Below are 24,975 nucleotides of genomic sequence, written 5' to 3'. Positions count from 1 at the left end.
AACCTTTTATTAAAAGCCAAAGAGTTAGGGATAAAATGTAATGACCAGTTATTCCTTAGTTATATTTAGTTTAAATATTCTATTTAATGCCTTATGTTTAAATAAACCAGGCTAAGTAACATTGTTATACTATATTCACTTTATCTTTTTCAAGGATAGGTAGAGTATCCTCAATGAGAACTGCTATAGACTGTTTTTCTTATTATATATATTAGCACATTACTTTCATACTTCTTACATTATTTCTGGCATGTTTCTATTTCATCATTTTGAATTCTTTCTTTCTTTTTTTTTAAAGATTTATTTTTCCTTCTTCTCCCCAAAGCCACCCAGTACATAGTTGTGTATATATTTTTAGTTGTGGGTCCTTCTAGTTGTAGCATGTGGGACACCGCTTCAGCATGGCTTGATGAGCAGTGCTAGGTCAGCGCCCAGGATCGAACCTGGGAAACCCTGGGCTGCAGAAGGGGAGCTCACGAACTTAACCAATTGGCCACGGGGCCAGCCCCTGAATTCTTTCTTAAACCATTTACCCTCACACTTAGGGAAACCTGTGCAAGGATAATAAATACTCTTGCTATGTGACAGTCCTCATTATTTGACAAACACAAGAAAAACTACACAATATGTAAACTCATTACAGGCTATAACTTACTTCATGCTTTAACTGGCAATGTACTTTGATATGCATCTCTCGAATATTTAAATTATTTTTTACTCTTTCATTCAGTTAACCAGGCTCTGTTATGTAGGTTCTAGCATTGTTAGAAGAAATTTGGTAGTTTAAAAAATGATTCTTATAATTTCCTCAAGGAGAAAGCAATTTCATGTCTTTATCCCCACAAAAAAAAAAAAAGAAAAATTAAGAACTACAAACACAAAACCCACAAAACCCAATAACCTTACTAGAGAATTCTCTTAATGTGAGTTGAAGTCTCTATGACTGCTCTTCCTTAGTTTGAAAATCAGCTTCAAAAGTCTGACTACAGCTAAAAACACACATCAAATAATGTGAAAATCAGTTGTGCTGTTAACATAGTAGATGAGATTGAAAGGTGGACAAAACCATGTGACGTAAATACCTTTAAGGCTAGAAATCTTTCTCCTTGGTAGCTGTAGTCTCAAATAAAACTAAAAGTAAATGTAAATCAATAGGAGGTACGACAAGATTAATTTTTTTCCTCAAGAAAATGATCCCTTTTAAAATAAATTTCTATATAATATTCTAGGATTGATATAACAGAGGTTGATTCCAGTTAATTTAAAAATCTAGAAATTCTATTGAAAGTATTCCTGATTTCACAGACTGTCATAATACAAATTACATTTTTACAGTATTAAAATTATGATGAGGTTTAAAAGTTAAAAATTCCAAACTTTGAAAAACTTAAAACCTCTTGTCTTTAAAAAAACATATATGCAAACTCTTCTTAAGGAACCACAGTGTATAATACTCACCATTTGATGCTGATGAACATGGAGTCAACAAACTAAGTGGGGAAAAATGTTGTCTGTTAAAGTTAGCAGCTGCGGGTGCTCCTCCAAGGGGTGCCCCAGGTCCATACATTTGACCTCCTGAAAGGTTTGAAGCAAAGTTCCCCAAATGTGTAGAAGAAGGTGTTACAGAACCATATGGCGAGTCCATATTGACAATACCTACAATGCAGAAGGATAATCATAGTTACCCTCTAGGAGAAACAATTAGAAAAACCTGAAATTCCAAGAGGTCCCTAATATATCCCAAAACATTTTACATTAAAAAAGTTTCTCCTTGCTTACTTCTTTTAGTCCACAGACTCACTATATCCCACTTTACTTTATAAAAGAGGAATAACTACCAAGGAAAATATTTCTATATTTAGTTTTAACATTTGATTAGTTATTATAGAATACATGTAGACTTAATATCAACACTGGAATTTAAAAAGGTTTAATACCCAAGGGGTAGTATAAAAATTTATCTTTAAAAAACTTAGGAGGGGGCCCAGCCCCTTGGCTGAGTGGTTAACGTTCTGCATGCTCCCCTTCAGCAGCATGGGTTTGCAGGTTCGGATCCCAGGTGCAGACCTACTCCACTCACCAACCATGCTGTGGAGGAGTCCCACATAAAAAAAAATGGAGGAAGGCTGGCACAGACGTCAGCTCAGGGCTAATCTTCCTCAAGCACAGAGGATTTTTGAGACAGTGAACATATTCTGCACAATACTATAATGGTGGATACATGTCATTAGACATTTGTTCAAACCCACAGAACATACAACACTAAGTGAACTCTATTGTAAGCTATGGACTTTGGATGTGTTAATGTAGGTCCATCAATGATAACAAAAGTACCATTCTGGTGGGGGATGTTGACAATGGGGGAGGCTATGCCTGTATGGGGGCAGGAGGCATGTGGGAAATCTCTGCACTTTTCTCTCAGTTTTGCTGTAACCTAAAAGTTCTATTAAAAAAAAAAGTCTTAAAAAAAAAGAACTACAGGGTGAGGAAAAAAAGGCGTAGCTATACTTCTACAATGGAGAGATCTAATGATCAGCATCTTAACTAAGTGGCCATCCTTTCCATAGCCAATAGTGGGACAATCTGTCACTGAGTGCCTCCTGATATATCCTAGTGTGAGCTTCAAAACATTACCTATCTAAAGTTCCTGCAAAAAGTATCTGACCTGAATGTATAATCATGGATTAAGGAAACAGATGAACCTGAAATGTGGACTATCCTTCAGGACAACTGGATTCTTCAAAGGATTCAATATCAAGAATAACAAAGGAAGGTAGTGAGATGCTTTAGACTGAGGGAGACCAATGAGACATAACAGCCAAAAGCAAGTGTAAACCTTGATTGGATCTTGGATCAAAAGTAAAAAAAAAAAAAACAAAACAACCAGCATAAAGAATCAGTTTGGGGGACCAGCCCAGTGGCGTAGTGGTTAAGTTTGCGCGTTCTGCTTCTGTGGCCCGGGATTGGCTGGTTTGGATCCCAGATGCAGACCTACACACCGCTCATCAAGCCATGATGTGGCAGCATCTCACATACAAAATAGAGAAAAACAGGCACAGATGTTAGCTCAGAAACAATCTTTCTCAAGCAAAAAGAGGGAGATTGGCAACAGGTGTTAGCTCAGGGCCAATCTTCCTCACTAAGGAAAAAAAAAGGAATATACTTGGGATGATGGTACTACATATCGGGTGTTATTACTGAACTAATGTTAATTTTCTTGGGTGTAGTATTAGTGGCATAGCTGTGAAGGAAAACATGCCTGTTTTGACCTGAATCTAGTAATATCCTTCTCTGATAAATTCGCAAGTTAGATTTCAATGTTAATTTTGGTTCTCATCAACTCTTCACCCCCACACCTCCCTTATAAAGAAGATGAGCCTTTTTCTATACCTTTCCACATAATAAGAATTTATTTCTTTTTTCTCTAAATCTTAATTTTAGTCTTTCTGAACACACTACCTAGATTTCACAATTTTTGAAAAGTGAAGTATTTTCACAAAATTCCAACTATTATAAAAATGAAATATAAAAGTATTTCCAACACATTAGCATATGGTGATCTTTTAAAATCAAATTATATTGATTCTATTATTTTAGTACTCAAGAGAAACTGTTTTTGAAAGTACACTTAAGTATTTCAGTCACTCCCCAGAAAAGACATATTTACTGACTAAGTTCATTACATTGTATTTATATGTTATAGAAATATGTAAAAATAACATCCAGTATCCCATCAAATTTAGAAATCTTTAGTCCCAGAATGTCATCTCAATAACACAGATCAGGTTGGCAACCCTTCTGTAAAGGGCTGAACAGTGAATATTTTTAGGCTGTCAGCAGAGCATGAAAGCAGCCATGACACAATATGTAAATGAATGGGCATGGCTGTGCTTTAATAAAATTTTATCTATGAACACTGAATTTTGAATTTCCTATTTATTTGGTCACATATTACACTTTCTAAAATTTTCCTAAAAACTATTTTAAAAAATCTTAGATAACATTATACCTCAATAAAAAAAACCCAGAAATGTAAAAACAGGTAGCAGGCCACATTTGGTCCACAGACCAGTTTGTCTATCTCTGGCATGGATTACCTTTAATTACTTAAAATGTTTATATTCAAACACATTGCTCTAAATGCAACCTGGTATCCTGGATTGGACACTGCAACAGAAAAAGGATACTATTGGAAAAACTTGAGAAATCTGAATAAAGTCTGTAGTAGAGATAATTATACTGTACCAATATTAATTTCTTAGTTTTAATAAATGTACCATGATTATGCAAGATAATCCTATGTTTACATTAGGAGAAGCTGGGGTAATTATAGAATTCTTCTTCTATAAGTCTAAAAATATTTCAAAGTAAAAAGCTAAAAAGAAAAAAAGCACTCACTCACAACCAGGAGATCTTTAGATAATCTATAAATGTCAGCATTGTCCACGAGAACTTTCTATAACAGATATCTGTGCTGTCTAGTATGACAGCCTCTAGCCATACGTGTTTATTAAGCACTTGAAATATGGCCAACTTAGCCACTATAGAAAACAGTATGGAGGATCCTCAAAAAATTAAAAGTAGAAATACCCTATGATCTAGCAATTCCTTTCTGGGAATATATCCAAAGGAAACAAAAAAACCCACTAACTCAAAAAGATATCTGCACTCTTATGTTCATAGCAGCATTATCTACAATAACCAAGACATGGAAACAACTAAGTGTCCATTGACGGATGAATAGATAAGATGTGGTACACACACACACACACACGAATATTATTCCGCCATGAAAAAGGAAAGGGCCAGCCGGGTGGTGCAGTGGTTAAGTGAGCATGTTCCGCTTCGGCGGCCCGGGATTCGCTGGTTTGGATCCCGGGTGCGGATATGGCACCGCTTGGCACCCCATGCTGTGGTAGGCGATCCACATGTAAAGTAGAGGAAGATGGGCACGGATGTTAGCTCAGGGCCAGTCTTCTTCAGCAAAAAGAGGAGGTTTGGCAGCAGATGTTAGCTCAGGGCTAATCTTCCTCAAAAAATAAATAAAAAATTAAAAAATAAATAAATAAATAAAAAAGAAAGAAATTATGCCATTTGCGACAACATGGGTGGACCTCGAGGGCATTATATTAAGTAAAATAAGTCAGAGAGAGAAAGACAATAACTGTATGATCTCACTTATGTGTGGGATCTAAAACAAACAAACAAGCAAACTCATAGAAAAAGAGATCTAACTGTGGTTACCAGAGGCAGGGGGTCGGGGGAAAAGGGGAATTCGAGGAAGGTGGTTAAAAGCTACAAACTTCCAGTGACAGGATAAATAAGTAACAGGGATATAATGTACAACATGATGACTACAGTTAACACTGCTATAAGATATACAGGAAAGCTGTTAAGAGAGTAGATCTTAAGAGTACTCATCACAAAGAAAAAGAATTTTTAAAAATTTTTGTTTTTTCTTTTTATTGTATCTATATGAGATGAATGCTAATTATTGTAATCACTGCACAATATGTAAGTGAAACTATTACGCTACACATCGTAAACTTACATAATGATGTCTGTTAATACACTTCAGCAAAACTGGAAAAAAATTTAAAAAGCAAGAAAGACAGCCAGCTTGACTGAGATGAAATTTTAATTTTACTTAATTTTAATTTAGTTTTAATTTAAATGGCACATATGGTTAGTGGCTACTTTACTGAACTACGTAGCTCTAGATTTTTCTCATTATTTTAAAAACAAAAAAGATGATCAGAAATAAAATCAAATTTAAACAATCTTTGTTAATTATTTATTTGAAATAAAAGCAAACTGACGGTGTTACCTTATTAAATTAAATCATAAGAGACTTATTTTGAGAGAAAAATATTCCTGATAAACAAATTTATGGGAAGTTCAAGATAAAATCCACTACAGCTTCTAAAAAGATTTACAAAAAAATACACACCATATTCATAACGGCATTTGAGTTAACTGAATACAACAATTTCTGTCCATCTGACATAGTCATAGGGTAAAAATGTTAGAAAACGACTGAGAGTTTTCACATCACCTGAGTAAATGAGCAGCAGCAAAAATGTCAGAAAATACAAACTCACCTGAGGGACTTGGAGCAGGTCTCTGTAATGGTGGTCGAAAACCTGGAGCTTTGGAAGTATCAGACTGATGTAAAGGATCAGAATTTGGCAAATATGAGGATTTTCCTGATAGCATAGATTCTGGTGTTGACTGAGATGAAACAACAGATCCTCCCCAGAAGGCATGAGCAGAAGTAGGGCTGTTTTCAAACAATGTGCTAAAGGGCCCAAATGGTAAAGGAGCACTAAAATTGGGAGCTATAGGCTTATTTGCTGGATGTACTGAATTTTGACAAGCACTTTGTGTACTTAAGGTTGAAGGTAGCTGGACAGAAGAGGGAACACTGTGAGGTCGTTTAATGTGATTGACACTGAGGACTGCAACAGATGAATTTTGCACTGGAGCTGGATTCTTGTGAGGGGGAGCTGTGCCATGAGAGGGTGGTCTAATAGCAGGGGTTTCCATTTTAGGAGCAGGCTGGGAGCATCCCATTTGTGTTTGAGGCATAGGGTAAGTCACTGGGGCAGTAGAAGGCACCGCCACTGGAGCAGAACTTGTTGTTGCTAAAGGAGGAACAGTCATTCTAACTTCCGGGGGAGGAACCTGAGACTGCTGAAGAGGTGGTCTTGGCTCCTGAGAAACAGATCCCGGGGGTTGTTGCTGAGTAGAATGAACTGATGAACTCCCAGAAGAACTGCTGCTGTTTGGAGGTCTACTGTTTGCCGTTTCTACTACGGGTGGACTACCTGCTTCCTGTTCAGAGGAAGATGCCCCTTTATTGGGAGATGCTGTTCCACAATCCAAGGGGCTGTTTCTAGAAACCCCTCCTGGGTGGGCTGGTGGTGATGGGGAAGATGGGGATGATACTGGGTAGTGTTCTTTGGCAGTAGGCATAGGATATGTGGCATTTGTGGGTGCAGTGCTGTTGTTGCTTGCTGTGGTTGTGACCGTTGTTGTGGTGGCATTGGATGTCTTCACAACCGTGACAAAAAGCTGCCTTCTGACGGAAGGAGAACTTGGACTGCCATTTGTAGATGTACCAGGCACCGTTGAAGCTGATGAACTGGTTGTAGTTGTTGGACTTGAAGTTAAAGAACCTGCTGAATTCACCTGAGAACCACTGCTATTCTGATTGCTATGGCGAGGCACCATGTGAGGCTTAGGCGAGTTAGTAGCTCTGGCAGGGCTCAAAGGCCTGACAGGAAAAGGACCCCAAGTGGATTGAGCTGGTGGAAAAGTACCTCCAAAGTGGGTCATGGGCAACCTTGGTGGACGGATCTGCTGGAAAGTCTGAGCAGCAAGCAAAGCATGTGCAAACTGTGGAGGAGGATATGCTAATGGAAGAGAAACTGGAAAACCAGGCCTCACATTATTCACTGGATTCTTAATGGTTTTGTGAGTAGATGCAGAAGAAATTGCAGGCACAGTGAGTGCTGTGGCAGTTTGAGATGTTGATGACAGAGCTACAGTCGTCATTTTAATTCCCATTAAGGAACTGTTAGCAGCAGTGGTGGTAGGTGCTGATGACCCTATTTTGGAATTTGCTGAGGAGCTTTTCAAACGATTCTTTGGAATAAGTTCATCAATTTCTTTGTCTGGATCCTTGATCAGAGCATTGATCAACTGAGTTGCTTGTCTTGTTGATTCAGTGCCACCTCTGTGAGTTGAGAGAAAAAAAATTAGGTCCAATTTCCCCTACTTTTTAATATATAAAGCCTAAATTCATTCATGTGTGTACATACATACAGAAAACAGATAACAAGGCTAGGAGCAAATTTCTGACTATTCTTGAGGTATTTTGCAAACAAAGCAATAAACTGTCCTGACATGCCACTATAATTTTCAAAGGAACAGTAAAGAATTTATTTTTCAAAAGTTCATTTTACTACTGTTTCCTTAAACTAAGAAATCATTTTCCTACTGTAAAATACATTACAGTTAGGAAAACCACTGTACTTAAAAGCCTGTGTAATCCATGTATTACTGTCAAGTTAAACAGTTGATCAATACTAAAAGCAATACAGGTAAAAAAAGAAAATGATACAATTGAGTAAGAAAACAGTATTTTATTTTAAATCCTGGGACCTAAGATAACTCCATCTACAACATATTTGTTAGTGGTTTCTCCATTACTAGAATTATTATTATAATTCCTCTGGAATGATGTCTGAGAATGAGAGAGGCATCCAGATAATGCCAACAATGGCCATAAGGTCAAACTCTAGTGTTGAATCTTTAGGACAATATTTGATCGCAAGGAAGGACTTATGGAAACCCTAAGGGGGAAATTACTCATATGGGGTATCCGCTTCCCTCTTCTCTAGATAAGGCAGGTTATGACTACCCACTTATCCCAGGAGACGGAAAAACAAGATAAGAGAGGAGGATAAGTACAAAACAGAGACAGCTAATTGCCTCTTTCTTTTTTAGGTAGTCTATATCTATTGGTCCTCTTATTATGTGAAGGGGCAGCTGCCTCTTACAAACAAACCTATGATTTCTTAGAATATTATCTTTATTTTAAGACTATTTAGATACAGACATATTAAATTCAAGACAAATATCCACTTCAGATTTAAATCTACTACTAAGCTCATATTCTTTTTTTTTTTAAGATTTTATTTTCTTTTCCTTTTTCTCCCAAAGCCCCCGGTACATAGTTGTGTATTTTTCAGTTGTGCATGTGGGATGTGGTCTCAGCATGGTTTGATGAGCGGTGCCATGTCTGTGCCCAGGATTCGACCTGGTGAAATCCTGGGCCGTCAAAGCAGAGTGCGGGAACTTAAACACTCCGCCATGGGGCCGGCCCCTAAGCTCATATTCTAAGGACACAATCTCAAAATAACAAATCTCAAAGGCTAATTTAAGAGAAAGATGGAAAAATACTGCTTAAAGTGTGTTAGAAACCCATTCCTTTTCAAAAAGTCTTAGAATAAATTTTTAAGAATGTCATATGAACAGTTTATGTAAGGAAAAGACTATCTAAACCTTTGTCACACACATACAAAAGAAAAATTCCTTTAAAGTCCTTTGAAATACTTCACAAGAGCATATGAATTAAAGAAAAAATTATAAAGGTTATCTTCTCAAATACTAATTGGATTCCTATTTTAAAAAAGTATGTTAATAAATACAAAGTTCCACTAAAAACTCAAATGTTTCTATTTCATTAAGCTATAATGCAATAAAACACAAAGGAAGAAGACATAAGAGACAAAATTTTGCCTTATAGTTATTATCCGGTCTCCTGTCTTGTCTTTCTGCTTATCAATATCTATGTGTGCACCAGTGAACTCCCGAATAGCATTAATGTTACAGCCTCCTCTTCCAATCACTCTAGATATCACAGTTGATGGAACAGATACTTTCTTTGACCTGTTTAAAAAGTTGCAAAGATACATCATTAGCATCAGTGGTTGTGATTAAAATAAAAGAGAAAGTATTACTAAAATACGTTTCTGTAAATACACAATAGATCATTGTTGAATAATCCTTTTCCAGCTAGTCTCAGCCCAGGTGATAAAAGGCAACGAGGAGTTACAGAAAAGAAAGAGAGAAAGAGAGAGAGAGAAAGAGAAAGAGAGGAAAAGATAAAGCTTTACCATAGCTTCTCATCTCATTACCAAACACCGTTAGCTTTTTTGACTTTCATTCTTCATTAATACCTGTAAAGCACATATCATATGTAGACATGCACTGGGTTAATGCAAATACTAACGGTAAATAAGATAGACATGGGTTCCTACCCACACATATTGACTATGCAGACACCAAGGAAGAAAACTACAACATCATGCCATGAATGCTCTAAGAAAGGTACCGTAAAGACACATTGGTTGGGACATCTGATCTAGCCCAAAGATTCAAGAAAGGCTTCTGTGGGTGCCTCTGGGTGTTTGACTCATAATCTTCTTTTTATTCTCTAATATGTAACTGAAAAGATGATCTTAAAAATTCATTGTTTTCCTGCATTCTTCTAGAGGCATTAAATGATTAGCCACAAATATGGAAACCTACTAAAGGATGTTCAGCATTGTGAGGAAGGAGAAAATACCCACCAGAATTTCAAAAAAACCAAACTGATCTAACACTTGCAAAATTACATTACAATTTTAAACATTCAGATTCAGGAAAGGAAGATACAAATTTCTGACAAGTCTAAATTAAAGAATACTTCTAAAAGAAATACAGTATAACTCTCAATAAAGAGAATGAGTCAATTACGCTTTAATGAACAAGTAAGTTATTTATTTAGAATGGTAGGTTAAACATTAAAATAAAATGCATTTTTTAAAGGTAAGGTATGACCCATGCCCTTTAATATATATATCTAAGTTACCTGATAATTCCTTTTTCCCTAAAGGGTACAATAATCAGTCAGTGATCATTATTTTCAAATTAGTTAAGAATTTCTTTGTATATCACAATATAAAATGCATGCAGAAAAACTGAATTACTTTACTCATGTATGGAGAGTACTGTGATGTCTGATTTCAATTAGTCCAATAGAGTGTGTGTATGTGAATGAGTTAAGAGTGTGTGTGTGTGTGAGACAGAGACAAAGACAGAAATGGGGGTAAGGAGGTGGCTTTGGTCCAAAATAAGAAACAAAATGTACAGTGCATTTTGAAATTAATAGTAATAAGTTTGGTTCATTACAGCTCTTGTTTCAAATAATCAAGAGCTTAATTTTTTTTTTGAGGAAGATGGGCTCTGAGCTAACATCTGTGCCAATCTTCCTCTATTTTATGTGGGATGCCACAACAGACTGGCTTGATGAATGGTGCTAAGTCTGCGCCCAGGGTCTGAACTTGTGAACCCTGGGCTGCTGAAGTGGAGTGTGTGAACTTAACCACTATGCTACCTGGCTGACCTCAAAAGTTTAATTTTTTTGTAAAATTTCTGGAAAGTTCTTTAAAAGAAGTTATCAAAGATTTATAATAGATCACATTCTTTCTGGGTTTGTGGTATTTTACCACCTTTTAGTTTCTGAATACTGTTTCACTTTTTGACACTCATTACTTAAAAAATCCCAAGCAAGGGGCCGGCCCAGTGGCGTATTGGTTAAGTTTGAGTACTCAGCTTCAGCCACCTGTGGTTCATAGGTTCGGATCCCAGGTGTGGACCTACACACTGCTCATCAAGGCATGCTGTGGCAGCATCCCACATACAAAATGGAGGAAGATGGGCAGTGATGTCAGCTCAGGGCTAATCTTTCTTAGTGAAAAGATGAAGACTGGCAACGGATGTTAGCTCAGGGCCAATCTTCCTCACAAAACAACAACAAAAACAAAAACAAAACCACAAAAACAAAAACCACAAAATCCCAAGCAAAATATAACAAAATATTTTAGTCCTAAAATTCTTGAAATAAAGGTATCTTATGATTTAAAGATTAGAGTAGGTTAAAACCAATACTTATTCATTCTTCAAATATTAACAAGTAATGTAAGACATTAATGTCAAGTAGACATTACGTACTAGGCTCTAAGATTACAAAGCTGACAAGACATAATCTATCACCTTCAAGAGCTTAAATTGGTTCTCTACCAAATACCAACACCTATGGGGGTCAAGCAGATACTACAATTATCTAACTTTTTATGTAAAATCTCCCAATTTAAAAAGTATTAACATATAACTTTTCTTTTCACCTAAAATAGGCTGTAGGCTGTCTCTATTGGCCAGATTCAGCCTTGGGACACTAGTTTGTCTGCAACCTTTGGAATAGCTGGAGGATTTTAACTGTAAGGTAAACCACACTTCACTGTGAAATACAGCACATAAAAAGAATGAGAAAAACAATCAAAGAAACACTCACCTTCTTACAACTTCTTTCCATCCTTCTTCTCTCTTTTGTCCACGTTTAGGACTTGCTACTGTTAACTTCCCATTTGGAGAGGAAAGGGGAGATGGACCAGATTTTGTGCAAGTGGACAGAGAATTACTGGTCACTTCACTGATAGTCTCTGACAATCTTTAACAGAAGAAGGAAAAGTACATTAAATATAGAACGGATGTAGAATTTTTAAATGATAAAGGCCATCTATTATATAATTTTATTCTTTTATTTATTTTTAGACTAAATATGGTGAACAAATGAGGAACTTACTTTTCACTTTTCAATACTTAGCATAATATGAAGAGTGAATTTTTAAGATACTATCTCGTGATCATATTTAGCAGAGCTGAATCACAATAATAACCCCCAAGAAACCATAATCAGTATTTTTATGGGCTAAGTTTAACAACCAAAATGAAGAAAGTACATAGTAAAAATAATTTCTTATTCATTAATACAAAATCTAAAAAATACCTTATTCTTCAATTCAAATGAAATTGTGCCTTCTTTAGCATAAAGACAAACCCTTATTTTGCCAGTTGTTAATTTGTTTGCTTTACTAAAAAATTCAGCAACAAAGCATCTCATAATGATAACATAAATTATAAAAATAAAAATTGGAACTAACTTTATTGCAGCCTTGCCAGAAACAGATTTTCTCTCCTCCTTTGGAAATGTAACCAGAACAGATGGCTGCTTCTTGCTGGTCACAGTGGTAGTGACCACAGCAGGTGAATGATTGTCACTCTTTCGGCTGCTGTTGCTGTTACTACTTTCATCACTACAGCTGGAAATCCTCATGTTATCACTGTCTCCGCTCTCGCTGGTACTGCTGCTCTTGGACTCTCCGTTCACCTTCTCTGGCTGACTGTATGAGATCGGTAGTGGATCATCAAATATAATTTGAACATTTTCTGGATTAATTTTATTTTTCCTGTTTTTCCTCTTTGAACTGGTTGTAGTTATGGTATTATTTCTTTTACCATGGGAACCTGCCAAAGTTGTCCAGGTTGCAGATATACCTATGGTCGTAGTGGTTGTGGCACTTGGAGGCTCTGTCAAGACTTCAGGCTCATCTGTAAAAGAGCAATACTGAATTAATAAGTTCCAGGTGTTCTTACAATATATTTAGCTTTAAGCATTTGAAGAAAGATAAATACAGGAGTTACTTTGCTACTATCAGACATAAAGTCATCAGTCATTCCAGCATTCATTAGTAGTGATATGAATATGATTGATTTATTCAGCTCTATGTACCTAAGTCCTAAACAACACATAGTAGGCAGTTTCAAGAAATACTTCTGGGTCAATTTGGGAAATATGAACACGTACTGTATATTACATATTATTATATATTATATAATTATTAAATTTCTTGGATGTAATAATGTTATTGTGGTTATGTAAAATAACGTTCTTTTCCCGGAAAACACATACTCAAGTATTTAGGGGTGCTTTTGTGTGATGCATACAGCTTATATGCAAACTGTTTTGAAAGAGAGGAAAAAAGATAAACAAAACAAGTGTGCAAAAATGTTATAATAATCTAGGTGACATACAGGTGTTCATCATACTAATTCTTAAACTTTTCTGAAGTTCAAAATTTTCAAAATAAAAGGCTAGAAGAGGGGGAAATGAACACATACACACTGCATACACATTCAGTAGTTTACTGGTAATGGTTCCTCCTCACAATATCCTCATCTCAAATAATCTTTCAGTTAGAACCTAGTTAAAAATAATTCCGGCATTTGAAAAAAATCTGAATATGGTCTGGATTGTAGATGATATTATGGAATTACTATTAATTTTTTCAGGTATTATAAATGGTATTGCAATATGTAAGCAAAAGTCATTTTTAGGATATGTGTTTAAGTTTTTATAGGTACAATGTCAGGATGTCTGCAATCTACTTTCAGACAGCTTAGAAAAAATATGTATACATATTTAGAGAGAAAAAGATAAAGCAAATATGGTAAAATGCTTATTTTAAAAATCCAGGTGGAGAGCATTCACGTGTTCATTTTATCATTCTTTTAACTAGTCTGTAGGTTTGAAATTCTTCAAAATAAAAAGCTGGAGAAGAGATTCTGCAAAGATGGCAGCATACGAGGACTCTAACCTCACCTCCTCCCACGGACACAACAAATCTATAGCTGTCTGTGAAACAATTTCCTCTGAGATAGATCTGGAAAAAGGATAAAAAGAACCCCCATGACAAGGGACAACACTGACAGGGGTGGAAGAGGCAGAAATATACCTCTGCTGAGGAAAAATTCACATCCTAGCGGTGGCACTTCAAGGCCGAGAGCAATCTTAAAGGTACGAAGCTCTTCCCAGAGGAGCAGAGGGATCTGAGCAGGAGACCTATGCCACAATAAGCATGCCAACCTTTACATCCAGCACAACCGAGAAAACATCCCATAACACCTGGCTTTGCCAGCTTTGAAAACCAATGGGGAATACCTCCTGAACAATTATCGAACTTGAGAGAAAGAAAAACCCACACTTAAAAGGCCCATGCATAGATTCCCCTGATGCAGAAACCAACAGAGAGAGACAAGAAAACTGCACAGGCCATTAGTAAAAGAGGCTCACTTACTAAGCTCTGAGTGTATCTCATAGAGGCAGGAGGCAACTATGCCCCCAGCAACTGAGACACTGGAGGAATCCATTATTGTGACCTAGTTCAGTTGTGCTGGCAGACACCAATGGATTCCTTCCTCTAGCTTGTTAGCATACGGGTTTTCCCCGCCCACTAGAGCACCACATCAATCCAGCACAGCCAAGGTGGGTAGCCCATCCCAGAGACTGGCCTCACCTACCAGCTAGCCCATAGTGAACTTCTGGGCCCATACAGGCGGGGTGGGTGGGGCATGACAGCCATAGAAGATTGTGCTGCTGGCCATTTCAAACACGCACACAGGGGATCTAAGCACCTTCCAATGCCTGAAACAACTATGTGCTGCCAGACCTGGGACCAGCCTCACCCATCTGCATTCCTCAGAGAGCCAACCACAACACCACACTGTAGAGGGCCACATCAGAGCTGCATTACAGTAACTGTGAGTCCTGAGCCTAGCAACCAGCCACAATGGGGGTCTGACTCACTTAACAGCAAAACAGCAGTAATTGCGTGCTATTAGACCATGGAGCCAGCCATACCATGGCTTGCCCCACCCAATAATAAGTGACCACAGCAACTGCACACAGCTGACCCTTACAACCAGCTGGCCTGGGGGCCAGCCTAGCCTACCCATGCACCTGCAGCAAAAGCAACCCCACCACAATAGAAGCGCACATGTAGCCCACACAGGGGACACTCCAGGAACATCTGGAACAGGTGATGAGAGGGAAGCACATTGCTGGGCCCCATGAGGCATCTCTTATATAAGGCCATATTTCCAAGATTGGGAGATGAAGCTGATCTACCTAACACACAGATGTAAGCACAAAGCAGCAGGCAAAATGAAGAGACAAAGGAATATGTTCCAAATAGGGGAACAGGACAAACCCTCAGGAAAAAAACTAAATGCAACAGAGATAAACAATCTACCTGATAAAGCGTATAAACAGTCATAGGGATGCTCATTGATCTTGGGAGAAGAACAGATATACACATTGAGAACTCTAACAAAGAATCGGAAAATATAAGAAAGAACCAATCAGAACTGAAGAATACAATCATGGAAATGAAAAATTCACTAGAGGGAATCAACAGCAGAGTGGATGACACAGAAGAGTGGGGATCAGTGATCTGGATGAAAAAGAAGAAGAAATCACCCAAGCTGAATGGAAAAAAAAATTAAAAAGAACAAGGACAGTCTAAGGGACCTCTGGGACAACATCCAGTGTAGTAACATCTGTATTATAGGTGCCCCAGAAGGAGAAGAGAGAGACAAAGGGGCAGAGAACCAATATGAAGGAATAATAGCTGAGAATTTCCCTAACCAAGGAAACAGACATCCAGGTAAAGGAAGCACCGAGAGTACCAAACAAGATGAACCCAATCTTATATATAGAAAACTCTAAAAAGAATCCACCAAAAAACTATCAGAAATAATAAATGAATACAGTAAAGCTGCAGGGTACAAAATCAACATACAAAAATCAGTTGTGTTTCTATACACTAACAATGAAATACCACAAAGAGAAATTAAGAATACAATCCCATTTATAATCACAACAAAAAGAATAAAACACTAGGAATAAACTTAACCAAAGAGGTAAAAGACCTGTACACTGAAAAGCAGGAAGCACTGTTGAAAGAAATCAAAGACACAAACAAATGGAAAGATATTCTATGCTCCTGGATTGGAAGAATTAACATAGTTAAAATGTCCATACTTCCTAAAGCAATCTACAGATTCAATGCAATACCTATCAAAGTCCCAACAACACTTTTCACAGAAATAGAACAAAGAATTCTAAAATTTATATGGAACAACAAAAGAAATCCTGAGAAAAAAGAACAAAGCTGGAGGTATTACACTCCCCGATTTCAAAATACACTACAAAGCTAAAGTAGTCAAAACAGCATGGTGGCATGAAAAAAGATACACAAATCAATGGAATAGAATTGAGAGTCCAGAAATAAACCCACACATCTATGGACAGCTAATTTTCAACAAGGAACCTAAGAACATACAATGAAGAAAGGAAAGACTTCAATAAATGGTGTTGGGAAAACTGGACAGCCAGATGCAAAAGAATGAACGTAGACCGTTATCTTACACCACATACAAAAAGTAATTCAAAATGAATTAGACTTGAATGTAAGACCTAAAACCATAAAACTTCTAGAAGAAAACACAGGCAGTGTGCTCATTAACATCAGTCTTAGCAGTATCTTTTTGAACACTATGTCTCACCAGTCAAGGGAAACAAAAGAAAAAAATAAACAAATGGGACTACATCAAACCAAAAATCTCCTGCAAGGCAAAGGAAACAATTAACAAAATGAAAACACAATCTAATAATTGGGAGAAGATATGTGCAAATCATATATCTGATAAGGAGTTAATATCCAACATATATAAAGAACTCATACAACTCAACAACAAAATGACAAACAGCCCAATTAAAAAATGGGCAAAGGATCTGAACAGATATTTTTCCAAAGAAGATATATACAGATGGCCAAAAGGCACATGAAAAGATGTTCAACATCACTAATTATTAGCGAAATGCAAATCAAAACTGCAATGAGATATCACCTCACATCTGTCAGAATGGCTATAATTAACAAGACAAGAAATAATAAGTGTTGGAGAGCATGTGGAGAAAAGGGAACTCTCATACACTGCTGGTGGGAATGTAAACTGGTGCAGCCATTATGGAAAACAGTATGGAGATTCCTCAGAAAATTAAGAATAGAACTATCGTATGATCCAGCTATCCCACTTCTGGGTATTTATTCAAAGAACATGAAGACATTAAGTCAAAAAGATATTTGCACCCCTATGTTCATTGCAGCATTATTCACAATAGCCAAGACCTGGAAACAACCTAAGTGCCATCATGGATGAATGGATAAAGAAGATGTGGTTTATATACACAACATAATACTACTCAGCCATTAAAAAAATATGAAACCTTGCCATTTGTGACAACATGGATGGACCTTGACGGTATAATAATAAGCAAAGTCTGTCAGAGGGAGAAAGTCAAATACCATGATTTTACTCATAAATGGAAGATAAAAATAACAACCAAACATGTAGATATAGAGACTAGACTGGTGGTTACCAGAGGGGAGGCGGGGAGGTAAGAAGGAGAAAGGGGTGATGGGGCACGTGTGTAAGGTAAGGGATGGTGATTAGCCTTTCAGTGGTGAACATGATGTGGTCTACACAGAAACTGAAATATAATGACGTACACCTGAAATTTATATAATGTGATAAACCAAATTTACCTCAATTAAAAAAAGAAAAGAAAAAGCTGGGGAGAAGTCAATAAATGAAAACAGCATGTAAATACTTTAAGGGCTTATTAACTTAGTAATCTATTCTTACCTTAAGTTACTGATATTTAAGGAAATATAATTTTAAATAGAATGTATTACACGAAACAAATTAGCTGGTTGTTTAGAGAAAATACCTTCAACTTTATGCTTTTCTTTTTCTTGAGCAGCTTGGAGTTCAAAGTTCTCTTTATTTTTGGCTTCGATTTCTTCTAGTTTTCTTCTTTGTTCTTCCTTTTTCTTTCTTCTCTTCTCTTTTCTCTTTTCTCTTTTAGCAGCCAAAGCTAGCCTCCGGCTTTCTTCCCTTAACTGTTAAAGGATCAATAAAACAGAATTATAACACTGGAATTTACCTTGGAAAAAAGCTGTCACATAATGTCATTTTATCATAAGGGACTAGGATACTATAAAATTCAAAGTCATCTAGCTCAATTCATTGTTTGATCAAGATCATACTAAAATCACTGTAAAGAGAAAATACTTTTAAATATCAAGATCAAGTTAACGATAAAAGACAATCTAATTTTAAAATGAGTGAACGGTAAAGAGATGCACAGCTTGATGATCACTAAAGAAATGGAAATTAAAGTAACAAGGTATTGGGCAGGCCTGGTGGTGCAATGGTTAAGTTCACATGTTCTGCTTCGGTGGCTGGGGGTTCACTGTTCGGATCCCAGGTGCGGACTTAGCACAGCTGGTCAAGCCATGCTGTGGCAGGTGTCCCATGTATAAAGTAGAGGAAGATGGGCATGGATGCTAGCGCAGGGCCAGTCTTCCTCAGCAAAAAGAGAGGAGGATTGGTGGCAGATGTTAGCTCTAGGCTAATCTTCCTCAAAAAAAAAAAAGCAACAAGCTATCATGTTTCATTCATTAATTTGGCAAAATTAAAAAAGATATCATATCAGCAAAAGTTTGGGAAAATGAGTTCTTTCCTATACTGCTGTGGGTCTCGTACAAAAATTACAAACAGCTTATCCTAATAATTTACCCTAAAAACTGACTATCTCAAGTTAAAAACCTATAGGTGCAATAATTTCCATTGCAAAATTGATTATAATGGCAACAAATGGAAACACAGTAAATCCATCAATGGAGAGGGTGGATAAATTGATAATAGTATACATTTAGAATACCAGGCAGCCATTAAAAGTGTTATAAATACATACTTGAGAAAATGTTCACAATTTACATTTGTTAGGAGAAAAAAGGCACAATGCAGATCAATGATCCCATTTATAGGGGAAAAGAACCCCTTATGTGGGTCTATTTGTAGAAGCACACAAAAAAGGCTAAGCAGATACAAATCAAAGGCTTACTTGTGACTACCGCTAGAGAATAGGACTGGAGGAGGGGTAGCAGGAAGCTAGTGACTTTCACTTTTACTCTGTATAACTGTACATTGTTTCTGTTTGTTAAAATAAATACGTATTACTTTCACAGTCAAAAAATTAATAAGTTTAAAAGTTCAATAACATCTCTTAAAGCTATTTTAACTACTAAATTTTCCTCTTTGGTTCACAGAAAAGTGGAAAAACCATCTTCAAACGCTTCTGTTTGCATGTCCTCCAGAGTCAAGCTGATAAGCTAAATCAGACTTACTTTTCATCAGAAAAAGTCTGACTTCATTTTTTGTCTTTTGCTTTTGCTAGACACTTCTGCCTTTTCAAATTATCCCTTTTAGGTGTCTGAAAGGTTATGCCCACCTTGAAAGCTTTTACACCTGGGGCAATGCACCATAATTAAATTCTCCTGGGTGAGAGATCTTTTGTTCCTGAAAAGGGAATAGTTAAGAATAATCTGTAGAATGCTGATACTTTCTCAGAAAGATGGAATTCAGGCAAGAATACAAATGGAAGTTGAAGATCTAGAAATTGTCTGCATAACACCCAGTAGAAATTTTTGCTGGTCCTCCAGAAGCATACAAGCTCCAGTATGAAGATCAGTAAAGGAGGAACTTTTGACCTTTCAGGACTGGGAAGAAAACAGTAATTGGTGAGCTTCACTTCCTAGTTCACCGCAAGGGAGGAAGAGTACTATCTGATTGATGAGTTTGAAAGAAGGAACTGAGCATGTGGGACTCAGCTTATTAAAGCCTGGCTTTAGTGGAACCAGCTGCCTGTCCTCATGAATCAGTGCTTTCTCTGCCTGAACTCCAGTGAAGGAGGCTGGTGGAGTTCTGTCTAGCACTGACTTTGATGGAATGAGGCAGAGAGAGTGTGGAAGTGAGGATGAAGGGTGTGCCAGAAAAACATTTCAAAGCAACTGTGGCTATGGACACACATTAAGTCTCTGTAATTTAGAATTAGGAATAATAAAACAAATTTTATCTCTATCATGTAGGTATGGACAGAAAAGCCTTGAGAAAGTTATAGGAAATAGCTTTTGGGGGGATCAGAGTAACAAGTGAAGTTTAAGACTTCTGGCTCAGCCAGGATGGGTTTCTGATTTTGCTAGATTTTTAAATTTGTTCAGTGGTAGGAGGTAATTGTGATTGGAGTTCAAGGGGGCGAAAGCTTTTTTAAAAATAGAAAAGTTTAAATCAGACAGCAGGCTTTCATCTAAACCCACCTGGCCTACGTGGTGTGTGGGTGGGGGTGACGTGCTAGGGCAAGTCTTAGTGTGTGGGTGTGGCTGGGTCTTAGGTATGCAATGCCTCAGGCCTTACAGATTTCAGTCAGTGGAGCCTGGCCCTTTGGCAACTGTAAGAGTCTGCATTATCAAATTTGAGTTCAGGTCCCCAAGGGCTAGGTATTTACTCTTATTTCTAAATGTTGAAGTTCTAAGGCTGGTGTCTTGATAATCTCAGAGATTTTATTAACCCTTTGGACTCACTAAAAAGTAGGGCACAAATTCAGAGGTCCTAAGGAAACTTTCTGGAGAAGAGATCTCACTCAGACTATGGCTGCAAAGGACCTATAACATATGAAGCTCTTTAAAACTAAGCAGAATTAGACAAGATATATACAGATTTAAGAGGCAACATGAGTTTGCAGGCGGTAGTTGAAACTAGTGAGTTAAATGAGACCACCAAAGGGAAAAGGTTAATAACTATATATTTATGTGTGGGTGTATACATATTGAGAGAGGGGGAGAATGGGAGGGAACAGCCGATATTCAAAAGGAAGAGCAAATGATCCTTTAGGAAGGCATATTCAGGCAGAGGAAGACAGGTAGGAGACAACAGCTTCAATGTGAGAAGAGTTTCCTGAAGAAAGGCAAATCACCATTGGTAAGCATCAGTAAGAACTGAAAAGAGGTAACAGGATTTGGCAGTGAAGATGCCATTGATGATCTCTGCTGTAGTTCACTACAGTAGGGGGGGAGCAGGCAAATGGTTCTGGGCTGAGGATTAAAAATTTAAAAGGTAGAGTCAACAAAACATAGATTATTCTCTTAAAATATTTGGAGAAGGAAACAAAATACTAAGTTTGAGATAAAGTTTCACAAGGATAGTTACCCTGATTAAGTTTTAGGCAGAGGGCAGGAGTTAATGAAACAGCAGGTAAAGCAATATGGGGGAGGTGGTAATAAGTGATACAAGACCTTGAAGAAAACACATGAAAACAGAATAACTAAATCATGAAGATTCAAGTAAGTCTGGAGGTACAGGAAAACAGAGTTAGAAATTCAGTCTACGACCTATATTTTCTCACAAGGCACATGCCCAGATCTCATTTCACTTACTGGGGAACTGCTATATGTTTGTGGGTATATGTCGGGGAGGGTAGAGGCTTTAAAGAAAAGGGTCAAGTTGTAGAATAATTTTCTTGTGGAATGAGAAAGGGCACTAACCCAACTGGTGATTTCTAATTGAGAGTTTAGGAAACAAAGTGACATTTGAGAGTTAAGCTTTTTAAGATGAGAATTTAAGGATTTAGGGAGAGGTGGTCCAGACTGAAGAAATACAATCTGCAAATTTGGTTATATGAAAGTAAATGAGATATGTGAGGAGTAGAAAACCATAGGAAGTGATGAGCCTGAAGAAGTAAGATAGGCGATCTTGAGTGCATGGAATTTCCCACGCAGACAATGAAGAGACTAAAGATTTTTGAGGAGGGACTAAGGCAATCCCACCTGTGTATCAGAAAACTATGGGAACTGTGGAAAAGTTACATTGGAACAGAGAAGGATTAAACTTGAAGGCAAAAGATGATAGAGAGAAAGATATTTATTTATATCGGGAGACTGTTAAGAAGCCTACTGTAGTACTTCAGGTGAGAAGTTGTAACTTAGAAAGGAGTGGATTGGGGCCAGCCCCGTGGCCGAGTGGTTAAGTTCGCACGTTCTGTTTTGGCAGCCCACGGCACGGACCTGGCACCGCTCGCGAGGCCATGCTGAGGCAGCGTCCCACATGCCACAACTAGAAGGACCCACAACTAAAAAAAGCATGCAACTATGTACCAGGGGGGCTTTGGGATGAAAAAGAAAAAGAAAAAAATCTTAAAAAAAAAAAAAAAAAAAAAGGAGTGAATGGGAGAGAAGGCTCGTCCAGAGACTGCCAAAGCTCAGTTAAAGGTGATGATGATGATACTGATCCAATCAATATGCAGAGGGTCTAATGTGTGCCAGGCACTGGATTAAATTAATTTACTACACTAACTCCTTTGATGCACGTAGGAAATGGTAAGCAAGGATAAGTGAGAAGCTGGAAGTGACATCAAGATTTCATTTCTGAATAATGAGTAGTGATATCAATAACAGAAAAAGAGATCAAAGAGTACTAGGGGAACAGAGGGGCAGGATCCAATGAAAATTCATTGATAACTTGCTATGTACTAAGCATGGTTCTAATCTCTTAAGACTCATCATCAGTAAATGGGACAAAATATCCCTGGCCCTCATGAAGCCTGCAAAGCTCACATTTAGTTAGGGGGGAGGCACACAGATGATAAACATAATAAATACATTATATAGTTTTTAAAAATGTGTTAAGTACAATGTAAAAACAGGAATACTAGAGCAAGGGGAAGAGAAGTGTGTATCTGGGAACAGGTAGGGGGGTTTGATTTTAAATAGGGTGATCACTATAAGCTTCATGAAGGTGAAGTTTAAGCAAACATCTAAAAGAGATGAAGTAATTCAGGCAAAGAAGTATTACAGCCAGTACATAAGCTGCAAGTATGTTCAAGTAGGCCTGGAATGTTCAAGTAGGCTACTGGGGCTGAGAAAAGTAGAAAATGACTTTCAGAGAGTGTTATCAGGGAGCTTGATTACCTAGGGCCTGGCAGGGTGTTTTAAAGACTTTATCTTTTACTCTGAGGGAAATTTAAATGATTTAAGAGGATCACCTTAAGTGCTAAATGGAGAACAGACTGCAGAGCAACGAGACAATCAGGGAGACTAGTTAAATAACTACTGTGGTAATAAACATAAGAGATGATATTAATGACTTGAACCAGAAGTGATGAAAAGCAATTAAGATTCCAGATATAGTTCCAAGGCAAAGGTAACAAGATAATCCAACACAATAGAGGATAGAAAGGAATCAAGGATGATTTCAAGGTTTTTAGCCTGAACAATTACAAGACAGAGTTGAGGGGTCTGGGGTGGGCAAAGATAGGGAGTTCACATTTGGACACAAGTATGAGATGTCTAATTAGGTTTCCAAATGGAGATGTTGACTAGCTATCTGGATGTATGAGACTGGAGTTTAGGGAAGAGGTCTGGGCTAAAGATATAAATTTGGGATCAGCTGGTATAGATTTAAAGTGACGAAGCAGGATAAGATGACCAGTGGATAAAGAAGATCATGTAATGAGCTAAAGGGCTTCCAACTAAGAGAGGAGAAGAGAAGGAATATCCAGAGAGGTAGAAGAAAAACCAAGAGTGTGTAGTGTTATGGAGGCTAAGTGAAGAGAGTATGTCAGGTGTTACTAGACTTAGTAAGATAAGGATAGAGAAGTAATCATTGGATTTAGCTACATGAAAGTCACTGGAGACCATAAAAGCAGGGTTTTGGTGGAGTTGTAAGAGAGAAGGCCTGGCAGGAATAGATTCAAGAAAAAGGAAGAATTGGACATAGCCAAAATAGACAAGGAGTTTTGCTGCAAACAAAAGCAAAGAAGTGGGCTTGTAGCTGAAAACTGGGGAGAAAGGGTTGGAGGAATCAAAAGGTTTTTTTAAGATTGGAGAAATAAGCTTGTATGATGATAAGAATGATCCAGGAGAGGAGGAAAAATGATATAAGAGGTAAAAAAAGACAATTGCTAAAACAATGTTTTTGAGTAAGGGAGACCAGATAGGATCTAGTTTAGAAATGGAGGGACTGGTTACAAAACGTTTATTTAGTAACTGGTAGGAAGAATATAGGTGCAAGGATTGGTGGGTGGGTAAATGGAGTAGGGAAAGTCTTTGACACTCTTCTTCTGATGCTTTAGTTTTCTCACTGATATAGGATGCAAGGGCATCAAGTGAGGGTGAAGGAGAGCAGGCACTTTAAGTCAGAGAATAAAGGAGAAAGGAATAGTGGTCAAGATGAGTGGGAGAATGAATTAAACTAGGGAAATACAGTCTAACTGCTGGAGAGCATTAAAGGGTTCACTGTTACACATTTAAAGCAAAATTAGTCACCAAGGTTGAATGTTTTTTCATGTGATACATTTAGTTACTAGGGTACAGGTGAGAATAAGGAGAAAGAGACTTTGAGTAAGAAAGAGTGAAGGATGGTATGATAAATGGATCTTACAATTTATTGGTAGGCAGGGTGTTGTCAGGATTGTAGGAGGCAGAATTGTAGAGGGAGTAAAGCTGAAAAGATAGGAGATGATAGAGAATGATATGTATAGAACCGAGATGGTGGGATGGGCATATTAAAAGCTTCAGTTAATGGGAAAAAAACCCAATTGAAAATATCTATTAGGAATATTTTTAAAAACATACCCTACAAAGCTACCTAAAAGGTTATGTTACAAAAGTTAACAAAGAAAAAGGTAGGAGAAGAAACAATAAGTAATAAAGTGGAGGGGTAAAACAAATATATCAAAAATGGAGAACAACAATATCTACTAAAGATTCTAACAGTCAAGACAAGAACAAGCAATTAACTGCAAGAGGATTCCACAGTTTGATCAGATGAACTGCTCCAGAGTGG

The 24,975-nt window shown here is 37.3% G+C and overlaps 1 protein-coding gene across 9 annotated transcripts in view; it reads right to left on the bottom strand.

The window, feature by feature from the left end:
- Positions 1–24,975, bottom strand: part of ANKRD17 (ankyrin repeat domain 17) — a 162,777-nt gene that overhangs the window by 9,874 nt on the left and 127,928 nt on the right. For 8 of the 9 annotated variants that reach the window (XM_023637982.2, XM_005608721.4, XM_023637985.2 and 5 more), the window contains 6 exons: positions 18,023–18,194; positions 12,552–12,999; positions 11,903–12,058; positions 9,307–9,456; positions 6,102–7,738; positions 1,459–1,656 (listed from right to left, as the gene is read on the bottom strand). In XM_023637982.2, the coding sequence (XP_023493750.2) occupies positions 1,459–1,656; positions 6,102–7,738; positions 9,307–9,456; positions 11,903–12,058; positions 12,552–12,999; positions 18,023–18,194 (2,761 nt within the window). Of the gene's footprint in view, positions 1–1,458; positions 1,657–4,760; positions 5,027–6,101; positions 7,739–9,306; positions 9,457–11,902; positions 12,059–12,551; positions 13,000–18,022; positions 18,195–24,975 lie in introns of those variants that run through there. The other variant, XM_070263709.1, reaches the window with a different exon arrangement.

The sequence above is a fragment of the Equus caballus genome, chromosome 3 (genome assembly GCF_041296265.1).
Source record: "Equus caballus isolate H_3958 breed thoroughbred chromosome 3, TB-T2T, whole genome shotgun sequence".
Classification (NCBI taxonomy): Eukaryota; Metazoa; Chordata; class Mammalia; order Perissodactyla; family Equidae; genus Equus; species Equus caballus.
The sequence above is the reverse complement of the archived record's forward strand: the minus strand, read 5'-3'. Positions and strand labels throughout refer to the sequence as shown.